The sequence below is a fragment of the Zingiber officinale genome, chromosome 2B, assembly GCF_018446385.1.
Source record: "Zingiber officinale cultivar Zhangliang chromosome 2B, Zo_v1.1, whole genome shotgun sequence".
NCBI classification, from domain to species: domain Eukaryota; kingdom Viridiplantae; phylum Streptophyta; class Magnoliopsida; order Zingiberales; family Zingiberaceae; genus Zingiber; species Zingiber officinale.
Window position 1 is genome coordinate 17,263,223 of NC_055989.1, and position 20,792 is coordinate 17,284,014.

The window sequence follows — 20,792 nt, forward strand, 5'->3', positions numbered from 1 at the left end:
GGCCTTTAAATGCATAATTTAATCATTCTTAACACTATTTACTACTTTCAAAGAGTGACTCTAAAGGGAAATTAAACAATAGATCAGCTTGAAGAAATGCAGGAATTGTTAATTAGAATGGTTGATTAAATTAATGCCCTCTTCGTATATAAATGCCAGAAAAGCTGAGACGTGTTGTTTTCTACCTTGGTGTCAAGTGATGCACTGAACTCTGAAAAGCTGAAGGATCCTCCCTCACAAAACATGATTGTTGTCATTGCCTTCGTCTGAAGTTCTTCCCATCTGATCTCTCCATACTTTTTGGTTTCCTTTCTCCTAGCACCTTCACTATATCTTGTTGTACTAACAAATCCTTAACCCTTTTCTACCATAATATGAAGTTTCCAGTTCCATCAAACTTCACCATATCAAACTTCGTCGTCCCCAACATGTTAAAGAAATCTACTAAAACCTTGCTCTGATACTAATTATTGCACAAAGAGAAGTGCAATATCTCTCAACCTCTAACGCGGAAGAAGATGGAGAGAGAGAGAGATTGTGTAGAGCAACGAGACAAAGACGCACAAGAAAGAGCAAACATGAGGAAGAAGAAGAAGAGGAAGAAGAGTTACCGTGGTTCGGCGGCATGCCTACTCCACAAAACAACCAATGTTTTATTAGAATTCTTTCAACACAAAAGAGTCCTCATCATAATGATGATATTACTAATAAGTTCACAATGATCCTTATAAATAGTGTCCAAATCCAAACATGTCAAAATAGACCCGAAATTTTGTAACAGAAATCTATTATGAAAAAATTATGATAGAATTCTGTTATGAAAGAACCTTATCAGAATTTTATTACGAAAAACTATAACAAAATTTTTCTATCATTTCTTTATTTTCATCCTCGACGTCCCTCACATTGACTTCACGCAGATATAAGTCACCCGTCAACACTCTCAATAAATTTCCTCTCGATTTCTAGCTAACTACCTTCATTTTAGTTTCATTGGAATGTAGACTAATGAAGAATTAATGAAACTTAACAAAAACATGGTTGATCGGACTTAACAAAATTGACAATGGTCTTTTATCATACAAGTATTTCACAAAGCCTTTTTTTTGTTCTCAATTTAGCATAGTCTACTTGATGGATATGTAACCCTTGGTGTATGATTAGTGTTAATGATTCCAAGATGCAACCAATGGTGGTAGACTATGAAGATGTAGAAGTAAAGGATAACATGTGGAGTCGAGGGCTCGTGAGCATTTTAGGAACCAAATAACTTGATGAGAGATAGCTGAGGGACAAAGTCAAGCTACGATGATAAGACTTTGATGAGATGTGAGTGTTAAGTGACTTGTACATGGGGACGACTATATAACTCAAAATAAGTGGCGTCAATTTTAGATTAGGTCATACTCGGGTTAATCAGTCAAGTGGTATTAGAGATCACTCGATTGGTGGTTAAGAAATCAATACCTCAAAGTGATTTGAGGTTTAACTAGTTAACTAGTGTTGAATCTAGTCCATTAGTGATAGGATTGGCTAAGGAAATAGACAGTTGACTTATAAACCAAATCACAAAGTTATGTTGAGTTGGGGTTTGTGGTTTGTGAGTCAGTCAACTAATGTGAAATCGACTCAACCAGTGAACTAATCGACTAGCCATCGATTGGGTTTAAAGAACTAACGAATAAAATATTTATATTTGCGGTTAAGTTAATTAGGACATCAAATGATAGCAAATAGTCAACTAATGGTAAGTTACAGATCAAGTGTTTGCTAATGTGAAAACAAGTCTTACTATAGCTTCACCCCTTTATAAAAGAGGAGTTGGGGATTGAAGGCTATAATCTAAGCCCCTTTATATTCCTTATAATCACCTATGCTTATAAGAGATTCCTCCACCTCCCGTAATTAATCGAGATGGAGAAAGATAGTACTTCTTATCGTATATCTAGTTATCTTTGACAACTGAAACTTTATTACCTACCAAAAGATCCTGCCTCTATTTCTCCCTTTACTTACTAGGTATCTAATTCATCTTGACTCACCTTCAATAATATTAAGACTTTATTCCCTACCAAAGATCTTGCCTATGCTAGGTATTTGTCCATCTTGACCTACCAAAACTTTATTTGTTAACACTTGTTGCACTTCCAACTCTACCAGCATTTGTAGGACTTTTTCTGTCAAATATGTAGTCGATCTTGATCCATTTAGACTTTTGTCAATGTCAGTTAGACTTTCTCATTTGCATCTACAATATTAGTATTAAGAAGATTGGTACATGTATGCATGACACACACATTAGTCCAATATAAATCTAACTTAAATTTTTGACAACAATATTAAAATAATTTTATTGACTCATGATTATGACAATAAAAACAATGATTACATTAACAATCTCTTTTTTTATATATATATTTGACCATTAATTTAATTTAGGTTCATAAAATCATCATCAAAGACAATATTACATAAAAAAAATTATATACATGATATACAAACAATTATTTAAACAATGATTTTTAGCTTAAACTCGTCGACTCTCCCCTTTAATATATATAAAAAATAAAAAAAAATAAGACAAAGACATAAGTACCCGTCATAATATTCCTTTCATTTCTCCCCCCAAAAGAAATAGTAGAATGTTCAATCTTAAGCTCTAGTGATGGCACATTTGCCAAGCTGGGTTTCTAGTCACAATTTCCACCTTCCCACCAATAATTAACTATTTTAATCCATAATTGAGAGGCAAACACATCCCTAAGTGTTATCAATAAAAGTAGGTCCTAGGGTGGGGTGAATATCCTTAAATCAATTTTCAATTGAAAATTGCAATGTTAAAGCAATATGCCAATTGATTAAAAAGTTCACTCTTTGTATAAAATTTCTCAACCACTAATAAAGGAGTTTTTTTATTGAAAATTTTGGACTTGATCCACCAAACAAATCATTAGACTACAAAGTAGGGTTTGGGATAGGAACCATATAAATATGTATTTTAACAATTATCTTTTATCTATTTATTTTTAGTATTATTTTATTATGCTCGCACTAACTAAATAAATGGCCAAGTATGACAAGAAACACAAATTATTTGGCCTTACATAAGAACACTCGATACAAAAAATTCTGCATTTGGAGGTCAAGATATTATTGACTCCCTTCTGGCACTTTGGTTCTTCACCTAAGTGTGGTTACTTTGGCACATATTACTAACTCTATATAATAGTTAATGAAAAAAAATTAAATTATTGTTTTATCAATTGATGCGGTGGAGATGACAGGGGTAATTTGGCAAGACTCGATCAAAGCAGGGGTCATGTGGCATGCTTCAGAATTTCATTAACACATATATTCAGACTTGGTCAAAGCAAATATCGTAGTCTCTAACCAACTGAGTTGATTTGATATGTTGATCCCAACCGATCTAACCTGCCGAGCCGATCTGAACTACCGAGTCAATCTGACCTCCTGACTTGCTGCCAGTTCAACTTCCCGGAATGCGAAGGGACACCATGATTATCAATATGAAGGGAGAGATGAGATCCTCTGTCCCGAAAATGTTGTGTTCCCGTGTCCCAGCGCCGATCAGACTGTTATGACATTTTCATGATGTACACTGCATCCTTGAAATGTGATTTAGTTCATCCGATCGGCGCTGAAACATGAGGACACAATATTTTCGAAACAGAGGATCTCATCTCATGAAGGAACACGGTTGTTACAATCGTGCCTTTAATAGGTATGCCCCTTAGTACCCACGTCACGAAAAAAACAAAAGGCTTCGACGCCATTGTTCTTTATTGCTAGGTGGATTTCTAACATCAACATATTAATTTGACACATGATTTGCATGTTACATAATAATTACATTCCATTAGAGGCAAAAGTATGTATTAATGCTACAATCCATCAACAATTTTACATTGTTTCAAAAGGGGGGCTAATCTTTCAATATCTCCTACTCCTTCAATTATTAGTGTGAGTTATTTACTAGATTGACATAGTAATTAAACCCGATCTTTTTAAGCTTCAATATCTATGAAAGATCAGGCAGCAATTCCAAAGTGGCCTTTAAATGCATAATTTAATCATTCTTAACACTATTTACTACTTTCAAAGAGTGACTCTAAAGGGAAATTAAACAATAGATCAGCTTGAAGAAATGCAGGAATTGTTAATTAGAATGGTTGATTAAATTAATGCCCTCTTCGTATATAAATGCCAGAAAAGCTGAGACGTGTTGTTTTCTACCTTGGTGTCAAGTGATGCACTGAACTCTGAAAAGCTGAAGGATCCTCCCTCACCCACTTTCTCCACAAGATGAAATCACTATTCCATGGAAAGCTGACCAGTTTAGTTATATATTATACTCTGGATCTACATTGTGCTGCATGCATTGATTTGCTCGGAGTATATTTATACACAGGCAAACATCAACGCCAAAAAGGTGCATTAGAAGAATCTGGGGGAAAGCATAAACGGAGAACAGCATAAGTTAAGAATGACAACTTAGATAATCACCGGATGAGAGTACTGAAAGGATTCCTAAGCTTGAGGACAAGTTTTTTAAATAAAAAAACTGCAACTTTCTCAATGGAGAATTGTCTTCCTTCGATGCATGCAGACGCAACACGGGTCAAGGTCACAGGCTCACAGCTATGAGAGTAAGGAATTAGTGGGAGGAAAAGCATTAATTAGTTGTGGAGGGGACCAGCTGAGTGCGAATGCATATACGCGAGAGGTGAGGAGGACAAGCAGATAAAGACAGTTATCCTGGAAGTCGAGCTATATAAAAGGTAAGGAACTCATGCAAAGATTCTGATTTATAAAGGTTTATACATATTCTAAATGGCTGCACGATGATTGCTATCCAGCAGCAGATGGAGAAGAAATGTAAAGGAATTGCCATCGACTGTGCTCTTATACTTATTCCATTGTGCAGGATAAACCATGTAGAGTTGACCAGGATAAAGGTTGATGGAAGATTTCAGTGAAGTGCTAGAAGATTACAACAGATGGTTATGTTTCAGCTCAATTCATATAGAAGATGGGACTCAGACAAGATATATATGGATAGCTATGCTTTTTGCTACATATCATTTTAAATATAATACTTGAGATTAAGCCTTATGAGATTCTGTAACCCTATAGACTAGCCATCAAACTGTGTGAAAGCAAATAGATTTAGCGTGCCCCCTCCATCATATGCATTCAGCAGCCGAAATCGTAAGGGACTAATCCTTGCAGCTCTGGGCCATTCAGTCTGCTGTTGTTGTCAAAGCTGTAACAGCAAGAGATTAGCTAATGTGAGAAATTAGTAAATTGTCTTGATCATTGTAGTTTTCATGCGTAAATAACAATGGCTAGCTGTAAGAGCTAGTTTTTCCAATCTGGAGATAAATACATGAAGAGATAATCCCACGTAGACATTCTAACTCCATTAATACAATTTTCAACAAATAAAGAACAATCAGAGTGCAATAATGAAACCATATAGAGGTATCACAGGAGAATTCCAAAGAATCCAATGCTAAATCAATATCTCCTTGAAGATGACTATTATGCACCTGACTATTTAGGTGTTTGAGACAAAAGCAACCAAATGACTAGCTAAAGTTTAGGAACTAGAAAATCAAACATGATCTTATCAGAAGTCTCACCAATTATTGTTGTCATTGCATGAAACTTTTTAGCAAAAAAATACAACATCCACTAAAGTGGAAATCAGTGCATCTGCATATACTTTAATGTACAAGCAGCCGGATGAATTATCAGGAAAGACGGCCTCAATTAATGAATTGAGAACACAAGAGTTCAGTGTCAACTGGATGATTAACCACGTCCTAAGTCGCTTCACTCCACGGTATAAACTGGCATAAAAGGCTAAAAGACAAGTTTGTGACAAAATGCAATGTCCAATTTGATACTAGCATCAAGAAGTGATGTTGTAATGCAGTAAACAGAAGATTGACCTCCTATCAAATTCAGACCAATGATTCATCTGGATAATCATATTAGTCAGATATGTCACAATAGTATACCCATGAAGTAATGTAATGAAGCAAAGGGATCATTGATCAACTACACTCATCCAATACCCAAATTGGCAATACATGCATTAGATAATGTCTTGCATGGAATACAATGAAGGGATGCAATTCGCATAGCAAATCTCAAACAACTGGGATTAACACAGCTTTATTATGATGAGTGATGCTTCCAATAACGGTTGACTGAGCTGGCAATGGCACTCTCACATCTTAACTTAATCACTTTATTGCATAAGTAACCTTAGAGTTGCACCTTTCCATTGTCAGATCAATAGTCAGTTTTGTTTCTGACTCCAATCAAGGATTTAATCGACTGTCCAATCGATTTCACTTTGAACATGAACATTCTATGCCCAATCAACAATCTTGTTTTTGACTCGTGAGATTCAGTAGTCGACTGCCCACTTCGAACATGAACATTTTGTGAGCAAATCAAACTGACTTAACTCCCTAGTCAACTCAGCATACTAGTCGACTAGGATCACCCTCGAGTCGATTGGATAGTCGACTAGGCCAGTTGAGTCTTCGCTTAAATCAAGTATACTCGAAACCCAAAGTAGAGGTTACCCAACCCTCACAAGTCACTTAAAAAGTTTTACATCATAGCTTTACTTCGCCCACAATGCATCTCTTGTCAATTCGGCAATCCCTCGAATGCATTGAACCCTTGGATTTTTTCCACATGTCATATTTCACTCGTTCATCTACATAGTTTGGCTCCCATCAAAACCCTTAACCTGATCCATGTGTCATACTTCACTCATTTACTTAGTTCACCACTTGTTGCTCTTGTTAAGGTCGTCACCTTAGTGTTCCTTGTTCTACAATTCCCAGAATGTCTCATACCATCCTTGTATGATCTCTAATGATCCTTAAGCCATCGAGCCAACACCAACTTAGTTGTGTAAAGTCAAGCATCACGAGCTTTGCCAACACGACTCTGCTTCTTGACATACTATTGCGCAAAGGGAGCAACGCCTCTCAACCTCTAACGCGGAAGAAGAGAAAGAGAGAAAGAGATCGCGCAGAGCAATGAGACAAAGACGCACAAGAAAAAGTAAACACGAAGAAGAAGAAGAGTTTCGTGGTTTGACGGTGTGCTTACTCCGTAAAACGGTCGAAGCTTTATTAAAATTCATTTTACACAAGAGAATTCACATTGTAATGATAATACTACCGATAGGTTTACAATGATCCCTATAAATAGTATCCGAAAAATTGTAACAGAATTATAACGAAAAATCGTAATAGAATTATGTTACGAAAAAACCCTAACAAAATTTTTTCGTCATTTCTTTCTTTTCATCCGTAAAGTTGTTGTCATGTGACCAAAAGGTCATGGGTTCGAATCCTGGAAACAACCTTTTGCAAAAAGCAAAGTAAGGCCGCGTACAATGGATAATTCCCCGGGGCCCCGCATGACGAGAGCTTCGTGCACTGGGCTGCCCTTTTTTTCTTTCTTTTCATCCGTGACGTCCCTCACATTGACCTTCACTCAGACATGAGTCACCCGTCATCAATCTCTACCTTGACAAATATTTACCCCTTCGAAGAATACAAGTATATAAGAAAAACTCCACATAAATCTCTGGGTCTGGGCTTCCTTCCTCTAGCATCTAGAGATATGAATCTACTTCAAGCAATGCTTGAACTTCTCTACAGTCACAGGCTTTGTCAATATGCCTACAACGATGTCTACACTGTGAAGGTTCTCAAGTTGAATTTCTCCGAAAACAATCAACTCCCTGTTCTTGTGAAACCTCACATTAATTTGCTTGGTTCTCGTATGATACATCTAATTTTTCGTCAAATAGATAATACTCTGACTATCGCATAACAACTTGACTCTACCTTACTGAACACCCAATTCTCTGACTAATCATGCAAGTCATAAAACTTCCTTCGCTTCTTTAGCTACTGACATACACTCTGACTCCGTTATGGACAAAGCAACAATAGATTATATCATAGACTTCCAATATATAAGTCCTCCCACCATAGTGAACACGTATCCCGTAGTAGACCTCTTGTCATCTGAATCTCCTGCATTAGTCTGCATCCACGTACCCGATCTTCCAGATGTTTATTGAACATGATTTCATAATCAGTTATATTTCTGAAGTATTTAAAAATCCACTTCACTGCATCCCAATATGGTCGACCAAGATTTGAGAAAAAATTTACCTACCATACTAATTGCTTGCGCCAAATATGATCTCATGCAAACCATGACATACATTAGACAACCAATTGTATTGGCATAAGGAACCCTTGACATCTCTTGGATCTCTTCATTCATCTTTAGACACTGTGCTGGATAACTTAAAGTGATGCGTCATGGGATAGCTTACTGACTTCTTATTCTTCATATTAAACCTATCTAGCACCTTATCCACATAGCTACGTTGAGATATCCATAATCTTCCTGCAGCTCTATCCTTGTGAATCTTCATCTCAAGAATCTTCTTAGTCTCGCCCAAATCTTTCATGTCAAATTCTGTGCTCAGTAGCCCCTTTAATTTGTTGACCTCTCTTTCTTCTTGAACAACAACCACTTGCACCGTATAGCTCGTTTTCCTCATGAAGCTCCACTAGATCTCACGTTTTGTTCTTCTACAATGACTTCATCTCTTTCGTCATAGCACCCATCCACTTGTCCTTCTCAGATCTGTGAATCGCCTCCTGAAAAGATATAGAATCTCCGTTACTGATGCTGAGTGCACAAGACACCAAGTCCTCAAAACTATATCTCAAAACTGTATTTAGTGGGTGGCTTTATGACCCATCTCATCCTATCTCCAGCTATAGTGCAATGCTCCATGTTCCCTGAGCTATCATTATCAAAATCATGAGTCTCTAGCTCCACCTATACAACATCCTTCTGCTTGTTGCTCTGTAATGTTTTCTTTTCATCGTTGTAACATGGCATTCTCGTCAAACACTACATCTCTAATGATCACCACATTGTTTGTCGTAGAATCCCAAAACTTGAAGTCTTTAACTCCTTTCTAATACATCAGAAAAATGCATTGATTTGAGTTTACATCCATCTTTAATCATTCCTTACTAAATATGTGCATATAGGTTGGACATCCAAAAACTCGAAGATACCTCTAATACTTTGCCTTCTAGTACTGCTCTTGGCGGTCTATTAATGAGATAACATATTATTAATCACTTTTGTCCAGAAATTCTTTATTAGCACTACATTCAACCTAAGGCATCTTACCTTCTCAATGATTGTCCTGTTCAACCTTTCTGTCACCCCGTTCTGCTAAGGTGTCCTGCGAACCAAGAAATGCTTCATTATCCCATACTGTTCACAAAAATCTTGAAAATTTAAATCTGTGTACTCCCATTGTCTGGCCTAAGGCATTTGATCTGATTCTCCATTTTAATTTTCCACAGTTTAAACTTTGCAAAAGTTTCCAACTTGTGGCGCATAAAATATACCCTAAACCCTATACTCAGATCTTTCATGAGTAATCATAAGTAAAACTCACAAAATACAAGTGCCCTCATGATATTACACTAACTGATCCCAGATGTCCGTATGTATATAGTCCAGAATCTTCTCCATCTTGTATATTGTCTGTCGTCTAGAATTGCACTTTGCTCTGTTTTCCAAGAACATAGAATTTGCATAATTTAAGATTGCACATCTTGACGCCCTTCAACAAATCTCTCTTGTAAAGTTCCAACATATCATGTTCACTCATATGCCCTAACTACATATGCCACAAGACAGTATTGTATGATTCAAACTCCACCGAGGCAATTTCACCTATAACTGTAGTCACTATCAACTTGTAGATATTCCCTGCTAACTTTTGTTCTTTCATTACCGTCAGAGCTCCCTTGCTGACTTTTATAAGTCTCTCATTGATTTGTAACTACAACCAATACCATCTAGTGTGTCTAGTGAAAGTAAGTTCTTCCTTAGCTCTGGTATATGTTTAACATCACATAGGGTTCTGATCATACCATCAAACATCTTGATTTTGATGTTCCTTAAATCGATAACTCTGCATGACGCATCGTTTCCCATCAACACTGAACCAAAATTCACTGTCGTGTTAAATCACTCCTTATTTGAAGTTATGTGATATGAACATGTAGAGTCTAAAATTCATGCATCCGACCTCCAAACTCAACATAACTGATAGCATATCTCCATCACCGCTCTCTAAATTTTCTTCTTCAATTATGTTTGTAGATTTGTCGAACTATCTTTGTTCTCTACAACATGTTTCTGTATCCCTGAATAATCTCTCTTCATATACATTTATCTCTATACTTGTAGCAAGTGATCACCTTCTTTCCTCTTGACTTAGAACGAGTCTTATTATTGTTACCTTATCCATGTCGAGGTTAGCTCTTGATTGCTATTTACCATAAGTCCTTCTTACTGAAAAACTTCATCCCTTATTTTCTTCCTTTGATAAAAACCTAGTAACTCACCTGTGATCTCCTCCAATTTAAGTGTTTCTTTACCCCACATCAAAGTAGTAACTAAATTCTCATACGTATGAGATGAAGGTAGAGAATTCAGCAACATCAACGTCATGTCTTCGCCCTTGATCTTCACATCAAATCGCTTACGATCTAATTGAATAAGTTGATGTGTTGGCTCAGATCGATTCCCTCTATCATCTTCAGTCCGTATAACTTTTTCTTGAGATACAATTTGTTTGTTAATAATAACTTTGACATGTGCCGACTTTCAGTTTTTGCAAAACTATCACATGTGACTCCTTGTCCATAACATGGTACATCACATCATCTATAAGACAAAGCTTGATTGTTGTCACTATCTTTGCCTGAAGTTCTTCCCAATCCGATCTCTCCATGCTTTCCGGTGTCCTTTCTCTTGTGCCTTCACCATGCCTTATTGCACCAAGTCATTGACTCTTCTTTGTCATAATCCGAAGTTCCTTATTCTGTCAAAACTTCACCATATCAAGCTTCACAAAAGACGTCCCCGACATGTTGAAAAAATTCAACAACACCCTCCTCGCTCTGATACCAATTATTGCGCAAAGGGGGCAACACCTCTCAATCTCTAACGCAAAAGAAGAGGAAGAGATAAAAAGATCGCGTGGAGTAGCAAAACAAAGAAGCACAAGAAAGAGCAAACACGAAGAAAAAGAAGGAAGAAAAGTTACAATGGTTCAGCGGCATGCCTTCTTTATAAAACTACTGAAGCTTTATTAGAATTCGCTCTACACAAGAGAATTTATATTATAATAAGGATACTACCAATATGTTTAAAATAGTCCCTATAAATAGTGCTCAAACTCCAACATGCAAAAACAAACCTGAAAAATTATAACAGAATTCTATTTAAAAGAACCTTAACAGATTTTTTTTCGTCATTTCTTTCTTTTCATTTGTGAAAGGGAGCCTTGGTGCAACGGTAAAGTTGTTGTCATGTGACCAAAAGGTCATGAGTTCAAATCCTGGAAACAACTTCTTGCAAAAAGCAAGATAAGGCTACGTACAATAGATCCTTCCCCGGGACCCCGCATGGCAGGAGCTTCATGCACCGGGCTGCTTTTTTTTTCTTTCTTTTCATTTGTGATGTCCCTCGCACCCAGATATGAGTCACTCGTCAACACATACAATCCCTCAGATATCTCATATATTCTTCTCTAATCTCCAATAGACCATCAAGCCATTGATCAACACCAACTTGGCCCCGCCAAATCATCATCCATGACTCATCCTCACCAAGTCATAAACTCCACGAGCTTTGTGGCCTGCTAAATTCTTGCACAACTTAGCATACACATCACATATCAATAACAACGGCAAACCTAACTTAATACCTTTGCCTAACCCATCAAAATATCTTGGTTGATCACGACCACTTAGGGCACAATTGCACTACCAATTTCCCCTTTTTATATTTTGTGAATTGTTAAGTTAGGAAAATTAACAAAGCTTATAGAAACTAAAATCTGGATCCCCCTATACCTAAGCTCCCACTTGAGCTGAATTTTACCATATGGAGATGAGGTTTACTAACTTAACCTTCTTCCCTTCTCTCTGACACACTTCAAAAAGATGGACTAAGATGATTAAAAGTTCAATCAACTACATAAATTTGAATAATATATGTTCCAATGACCAAAAACATGCTAAAAGTCCTATTTAGACCTTTTTGCTAAACTTTAGTCGACTCTCTATTTCGTGGCAGTCGACTGAACAAAGAACGAGTCTCAGTCACCCATTTGTAAATATCCTCTAAGTCTTTTACATATCAACAACCTTTGATCTCAAGAAAAGATTTTGCAGCCCTAGATTCCTTTAATCTAGAATACTCGTGCATATCTAGTATGTAACAAGGGTGGTTAGTCTTGTTCTTAACCTTCCTAGATTATTGTCCTAAATTTCTATTTTCTTAAATTTAGGCAAGAAAACATTATCACACAAATTAAAACCTTTAAATTAATACCTCATATTTTACCTTTGGAGCTCCCCTTTGATTTGAACTTCCATTTTTCTTTATCTTGGTGGACCACTTTTTTTTCACTTTCTCCTTATATGGACATTTGGTATTGGTAGTGTCCTCCCTCATGGCCAATGAAGCATACTATGTGGTCCTCCTTATTTCATTTCTTTTCTTTTTCCTACAATTCGAATAAATAATATTGATATATTTATCAAGTTAAAAAAAAATATATCCTTCTATCCTCCTTTTCATGTAGACACTTGTTCTTGTAATGTGTTTTTTCATTGCATCCAAAACAAATAATGTGATCCTTTCTTTTGGTTTATATTGAGGAACTTGAGGATGCAACTTCTAAAGTCTCTTTCTCCATTGACTTGGATGTCCCTCACTTCTTGATGAGGTTGATGGTTCACCACTTTGATCTTCCGATGAAGAGGATCACCCATCTTCATTGATCGTCTCAATGATTCATTCTTGATCTCCTTGTTCAACTTCATCATTGGTAATTATCTCAAAGGTTAAATCTTGATCTTCCTCATTTTGTGGAATTTTGGATTTTTTTCACTTTACTTTGTGTTCAACTTTGTCATGAATTTGAGCTTGTGGTTCTTGCACTAAATTTTCATGACAAAGAACAATCTTTTCCAAAAGATCCTTTGCATTTTTATAATCTCTAACCTTGCTCAAAAAAATATTAGACAAAATAGAATAATTGAATTTATGTCCTTTTGTTACCTTTAAAGATCTTCCATCCATTTTCTCTTTTTGAGTTTTTTCCTTTTTGTCTTTTTGTCTTTTGGAGTTTCTAATCCACACTAACAAGGCCTACTTTAAAATATGTCCTAAACCATTCTTCCATCTTCCTTTTCCATCAGCAATATTCTTTTTGATATTTTGTAGATCCAAAGACAATTCTAAACATGTGATTTGTGGTTAATCCTTCAACCCAAACCTAGACACCACTTTTAAGAATGGTATTGATCATTTTCTTACAACTCATGGCTCTATTGACGGTCAGCCCTCTTAGAGCTTCAAGGCTCTGAATACCAACTAGTTGAATCGATGAGGATGGTGGTCGGATGACTAGAGTAGAGTGAATAACACTTGACCTAAAAATATAGTCATGCTAAATCATAGTAAGATAGCACAATTAAATTATGGTAGCGAAAATAAATATAAAATCAAATGATTTATGCGGTTCGGAAGCCCCGGTTCCTACTCCATGGCCTACAAGTCACTCTAAAATTGCACTATCTTTTCTCCTTCTCGTTCCTTCCCAAAGGTGGAGAAGTTACTTACAAGAGTTTTACAAGAATAAGAATAGCAAGTAAGACAGCTACAAGCTACAAAGCTAGGTTATAAAATTGATTGAACAAGAAAGCACAAGGATGTTGGAGTTGAGCACAATTTTGCCACTGATTTGCTAACCTTGATAAGCTCCTCTTGGTCCCCTATTTATAGTATGCAAGTTGTCTTCAAACAATCTTCACTTTTTTGTTCTGCATTAGGTCATCGATTAAACAATTTATGGTCAAATGTTTTCCTAATTGCTTCAACCTTCTGCCAGCAAAGGATCTCTTACTTGCCATACCTTGACTCACTTTCTCTCGCAATAGTTATGATGCGGATGTAGCATAGGGGCATAGGAGAAATAAGGAGGAGTGGGGGCATTTTAGTCATTTCACCTTTTGAGGATTTTTGTATGAAAGGGGAACACTGTTCATGAAAAGGGAGGGGAGGTCTTTTTCCGCCACCAGGAAAGAAAGGAGCAGGCGTGTTGGCCCGCCGCCTCCGGTGGTCCAACTCCGATACCAGCTGACCACTCCAGCGCCGCCCTCGCGTATACATGTCGACGCCTCACACACAGGGACGCACGGGACAGCCGCCGCTCCTCCCCTCGCCTACGCTGACGCCACTGAGGAGGATCGCCGCCTCTAGCGGGTGCCGCCGCCCCCAGCGGGTGCCGCCGTCTCCCGTGGGCGCCACCGGCAGCCGCTGCCGCCTCCTCCCGCGGCCATCGCCGCCGCCGCCCCCGACAGGCACCGCCTTCAGCGGGTGCCGCTGTCTCCAACGAGCGTTGCCGCCTCTCGCGGGCGTCGCCGGCTGCCGCCGCCTCCGGCAGGCGCCGCTCTCGCGTATACATGTCGACGCCTCACACACAGGGACGCACAGGACAGCCGCCGCTCCTCCCCTCGCCGACGCTGACGCCACTGAGGAGGATCGCCGCCTCTAGCGGGTGCCGTCATCTCCCGTGGGCGCCGCCAGCAGCCGCTGCCTCCTCCCGCGGCCATCGCCGCCGCCGCCCCCGACAGGCACCGCCTCCAGTGGGTGCCGCTGTCTCCAACGAGCGCTGCCGCCTCTCGCGGGCGTCGCCGGCCGTCGCCGCCTCCGGTAGGCGTCGTCGCCAAGAGCCGCTGCCGCCTCCTCCCGCGGCCATCGCCGCCGCCGCCGCCACCGGCAGGCGCTGCCTCCAGCGGGTGCCGCTGTCTCCGGCAGGGGCCACCGCCTTCGGTAGGCGCCACCGCCAGCAGCCGCTGCCGCCTCCTCCCGCGGCCATCACCGTCGCCCCCAGCGGGTGCCGCTGTCTCCAGTGGGCGCCGCTACCTCTCGCGAGCGTCGTTGCCTCCCGTGGGTGTCGCCGCCTCCCACGAGCGTCGCCGCCTCCCGCGAGCGCCGCCTCCTCCGGCAGCCGCCACCACTGTCGCCCCCAACAGTCGTCGTCACCCGCCGAGCAATCGCCGCCTGAGTGTTTAGGTTTCGCATGATTTATCTACTTCGGCCTACAAGCCGATAGGTTGTTCGACCTGTGAGCCGATATGGTGTCTGGCCTGCGAGCCGATATGATTCCAGCCTTCGAGCCATTGATATGTTCTTGCCCCTTAGCTCTGTGGGACCTCCGACTTACATCATCCCCAGTTCTGCGTCGACTTAGTTCTCCATATAATCCAATCCCTCAGGCTATAGAAAGTCCCGCCCCCGCGGGCCAAGGTACAGGGAGGTTATCGCTCCCCTTTTTATATATGATATTCCTATTCTGTTGGTGCGGGTAGCACTAACGGTCTAACCTAGGTTTTGATGAATGACAAATAGGTTAAGTTAGTTTTGTTGTTGTCTGACACTTTGATCGAGTGTGCAGGAGAAGTCCAGACAGGTCGACGGGCTGACCGGATGTCTGGCATGAAGTCCAGCTAGGTCGACGGGCTGACCGAATAGCTGGCGAGAAGTCCAAGCGGGTCGACGGGCTGACCGGACGCTTGGCGAGAAGTCCAGCTAGGTCGACGGGCTGACCGGATAGCTGGCGAGAAGTCCAAGCGGGTCGACGGACTGACCGGACGCTTGGCGAGAAGTCCAGACGGGTCGACGGACTGACCGGACGTCTGGCAGGTAAGAGAGGTAAGTCACTGGAGGGGAGTGACTGTGAGGACGCGTTCCCGGGAAGGGAACATTAGGCGTCGATCCGGCTTAGATCCATTTCGGATGTCTAAGTCGAGATCGTGACTAGATTCCGGTCTCGGAAAGACGGAATGTAAGTCATACTCTTTTTATTTATCTATTATAAAATGTGCTAACAATCTATGTTGCAGGTTATATATTGCCTCGGACTAACTTTGTTTTGAGAAAAGAGAGTTTTCTGGAACAAGGTGGTCCGGGCGCTCGGAAGGCAAATTATATCCAGCCGAGTCGTCGCCACGTGGAGCATCACGGTTTGAGCAGCTACGTCACATTCCAGGTGCCCGGAAGGAATCCAGGCGCCCGGAGCAACATATAAAAGAAGCCCCAGGCAGGAGCTTCAGGAGAACAATCAATCTGAGAACTCTTCTAGTGCTAGTCCTGCTGCTCTACGTTCCTGCGACGCCGACAAAGCTCCGACAAAGTGCTCCTTCGGTTTTTGGTTTATATCTTTGTCGGTATTACTTTGTTTCATTAGCATTTCCTGTATTCATCTTGTAACTATATTCGAATTGCTAGTGATTGCCCAACGAAAGTGGTCAAGGACCACGGGCCTTCGAGTAGGAGTCGTCACAGGCTCCGAACGAAGTAAAAAACAACTGTGTTCATTTACTTTTCCGCTGCTTATTTATACTCTTGTTTTTCGAATCGATATTCACCCCCCCCCCTCTATCGAATCTAACGGTCCTACATATTCATCATTATATTTCATATCGAAGGAGGCTAACTTTGGACAGTTTATCATCTCTGCGCGCTGTGACTGGCCAAGCGTTACGACCAGTTCATCGATCCACCAGAAGGCGCCCCCCCCCTCCCCGGGCCAGGGTACGTCATCGTACTCATTCTTTTATTCATTCCATTGTTCTACTGTTATTCGGTTGCTTATATATATTCGTGGAATCTGCCTCGAGCATCGGAGTACCAGGGACCGGGACAACCCGGTCGCTGACCGCAGGTACTGTTGACCAGAGGACTTCTGACGATTTGATCAACACAGAAGACAACTCATCATCCGAGTCATGGAGATGCAGTCAACATTCCAGACACGTCACACCGGTGGTTTCGTCTTCTCAGATTCCCGACAGGATCAAGTTACTTTAGTCAACTTACTCTACTTCAATAGTTTTATCGCATAAGCAATCTGACAATCATAGCTTTCTTTACCTAATCAATAGTTTTGTTTATGATTTCTGTCAAGGGCTCAGTCGACTCAACTGACTACTCAATTGACTCTATTTCGAATAAAGATATTTTGTTCACGAATACCTTGTGGGCTTAGCACACTAGTTGATAAAGATCACTCTCTAGTCTACTAGATCGTCGATTACAACTAATCTAATGGTTGAGTCATCACCTAAGTCAAATGTACTTGAAACCTAAATTAGAGATCACTCAACTACCATAACTCACTTAAAAATTACTTTTTAAGCTCTACTTCACCGACAAGACAATCTCCCATCAAGTTGTTAGTCTCATGGATGCACTAAACCCTTAACTTGTTCCATGTTCTATCCTTCACTCAGTCACCTATGCAGTCTGCCTTGTCTAACTCTGATAAAAGTTAGAGCAACTTCACTTTGCTCCAGTGGTCTTCTCTCGCTAGGTGCTTAGTCCCTCGGGCGCACCAAGCTTTTGACTCAATCCACATGTCATCCCTCACTCGTTCACCTACGTAGTTTGCAACTCTCATCAAGGCTACCACCTCAATGCTCCTTGTCCCGCACATACTCAGATGTCTATCTTTAGCGAATCTTGAACCATCAAGTCAACACCAACTTGGTAGTGACAAGTCAAGCTCCACGAGATTTGTCAACACCGCTCGCCTCTGGTCCTGCAGTCCTTCTAATGTCTCATGCATCCTTCTCTAATCTACAACAGACCTCCAACCCATTGAGTAACACCAACTTTGCGGCGCCATGTCATCATACACAACTCAACCTTGTTGAGTCACAAGCTTGGTGAGCTTTGAGTGCATCTAGCCAAGTTTTTGTACAACTTAAAGCAAACATCAATAACATAAGCAATCCTAAAACTTTTTTTCTCAACACATCAAAACACCTTAATCGAACATGGACAATTAAGCCACAACACACTAACAATTGACACTTAGATTATAACTCTAAGCCTGTTATGGCATACACTCAACAATGGGATCAATCGAACTACTGTAGGATTTCATATAATTACTATAGTTCTAGATCAATCTTTTTTCAACATGAACTACACTATGCATAATCCCAAATGCCAAACCAGACTGCATCAGGTTGACAATGCTAGGCCTATATGAAAGCCCCAGGCAAAGCATCTTAGCAATAAACTAGGAATTTACTTTTTAATTATAAATGTCTTGATTAGGTTATTAATTCATATAAAATCTAAGACAAGAAGAGATACAGCAAGCATGACAGCTCTTAGAATCATCAACGGATCAACCACTTGAACTCTATGCTCATCAGTTCAACAGGTATTTAACATCTTAAATATTCTAATTGTCACAGTAAAAGTGCAATGATGATAACTAATACCAAGGTGCTGCTGGCTTTTAGTTCTTTTTGAGGATAATTGTTAAATCAAGCATAAAGTTTAAGATTTTAGTGAATTTAATATGAAGTTTCATTATGATAAATTTCTCCACATACTTTCAAATTTGAAACAAATATAACACCAAAACATTATGATAAAGTTTTAGTAAATTCTTAAAATTATCAATTTCGGTGAGATTGTCACTTGAGACCACAATGAATCTCTTGATTGATCAAATCTGACATGTGATAATTTTTTATCAATTAAAACTATTTGTGACGATAGGTGACACTCATTTTAAAATATTCATTAGAAATCATGTTTAAAATTTGTTGAATCCATGCATGTACTACACACTGTGTAATACAATATGTTGAGTTTGAGAATGTTTAAAATTTGTTGAATGATATGGTGTGAAATCCATTTAAAAAGAAAAAAAAAAGTGTCATAAAATATGTTGGGTTGAGAATGTTCTAGATTTATTACAAACTTTAAAGTAATTGTATAAATTTTTAAAATAAAAAAAATATATATTCTAGATTCAATGTAACCTTTAGTTTATATTAGATTTAGCTATTAATCCTTTTCCATAACATGTTCTTAGACATTTATCAAGCAACTTTTTTTATTTGTTACCTTTGAAGAGGAAAGTTGGCAAATGGTCCACCAATCGGAATGGTTCCACAAAGATCATTGTTTGAAACGTCCCTGCAAGGTTTAGAAAAAGCCATTTCAGAATGGGATCGCATAGAATCTAGGAACTTTGGGCCTTAGGATAGTGTCCCTTACAAGATTTTGAGATTTGAAAGGACAACAAGCTCTCTTGGAATTGATCCGGTCAACTTGTTGTTGTTCAGCCGCCTATGAAGGTGATTGATATCAAGTAGAACCAAGTCAAAAATTAAGGAGATGCTAGAACCTAAGTTTTAATATGTCAATTACCAAATAAAAAACGAGCTTTTGCATTGACCAAGTAAAAAAAACGAACTCACAGGAATCTAAGTGACTTCAATTTGGCAAAGGACTTAGGAATCTCTCCTTGTAAATGGTTCCCATACAAGTCCATGCTGATGAGGTTCTTCAAGTTGCCAAGCTCGGCTGGGATCTTCCCTTTTAGGTTGTTCCTATAAAGCTCCCTGCGACCCAAACAACACCATACATAAAACAAAATAACTTTTAGGAAGGGGGCAGGGAGGAAAATAAAGGTTTAGGATATTTACAAGTACTGAAGGTGCTCAAGACGGCCAAGCTCGGAGCCGATAGGGCCAGAAATATTGGAATTCCCCAAATCCCTAAGACAGACCCAAAAAAGGACAAATTTTCATGAACAAATTGCGAAATAGTGTGTCTGAATCTGATAGGGTAACGCGAGGGGGAGAGATTACAGGCGGATAACGCGATTCTGGGGATCACAAGTGACATGGAACCAGGTGCAGGGATTGACGAGGGTGGGATCCCAGCTCTGCAGCACGTTGGTGGGATCTGTGAGCCGCGCCCTCCAGGCGTGCAACGCCTCCCCTGTGTCCAACCACAACCACAATTACTAATAATCAAAGAAGAGCGTTCCTTTTCCTTGACTAACCTTCGGAGTTGGAAGAGGAGGCCGGAGAAGCCGCGAAGAGGAGGACGAGCAGCATCGGTATCGGAGCCATTTGGGGAGAAAGGAGGGAGGCTCTGGTGGATTGGAGACTGGAGAGGCGGAGAAGGTGGAGAGAAGCTCGCTTTATGGTGGTGGGAAAGAGTCGGGTCAAAGGAGGAAGTAATGCGGCAGGAGCAACTAGCAAGTGCAAGGAGCAGCAAATGCGGTCGGTCACTCAGTCAGCAGTCAAGGACAGAGGACACGCCACTTGCGTGGCCGGGGGGTTTTCCGCGTCAAAGGGTACATTTGTAATTCCAGTTCACACTTACTTTTCTAAATCATGAAAATAAAAATATTTATTAAAATTAGTATTTAAATTGCGCACCGTCTGTCATTTTCTATTATTAACTAGCAAACACGAGTGCTCGGATGAAAAATTTTTGGAACATCCGATCGATCATTTTTAGGACTTAATAATTCGACGCACCGAATATTTAAGTTATAAACAAAAATAACTAACAAACTTCTATTTAAATTGTCTCCCAGACTATGTTCAATGGTAAAAAATGATACAAACTTTCTGAAGATTTAAATATCAGTTTGAAAAACTTATAACGTTTAATAGAAATTTTTTATGAGAGTTGATCATCTGAATTAATTAAATCGTAAGGATGAAATACTTAAATTAAAAAAATATACTTATAAAGTATTCTGGTTGTTATTTGTAAGTGTT

At 39.7% G+C, this 20,792-nt stretch overlaps 1 protein-coding gene across 1 annotated transcript; it reads right to left on the reverse strand.

Moving 5' to 3' along the window:
- Positions 1-4,961: 4,961 nt before the first annotated feature.
- LOC122045423 (leucine-rich repeat protein 2-like) lies at positions 4,962-20,237 on the reverse strand. Its single transcript, XM_042605645.1, has 7 exons — positions 20,063-20,237; positions 19,866-19,998; positions 19,701-19,772; positions 19,473-19,616; positions 19,270-19,341; positions 19,117-19,188; positions 4,962-5,284 (listed from the first exon to the last, which is right to left on the reverse strand). The coding sequence occupies exons 1-7, from the start codon at positions 20,130-20,132 to the stop codon at positions 5,215-5,217; spliced, it is 633 nt and encodes a 210-aa protein (XP_042461579.1). The 5' UTR covers positions 20,133-20,237; the 3' UTR covers positions 4,962-5,214.
- Between the last annotated feature and the right edge of the window lie 555 nt (positions 20,238-20,792).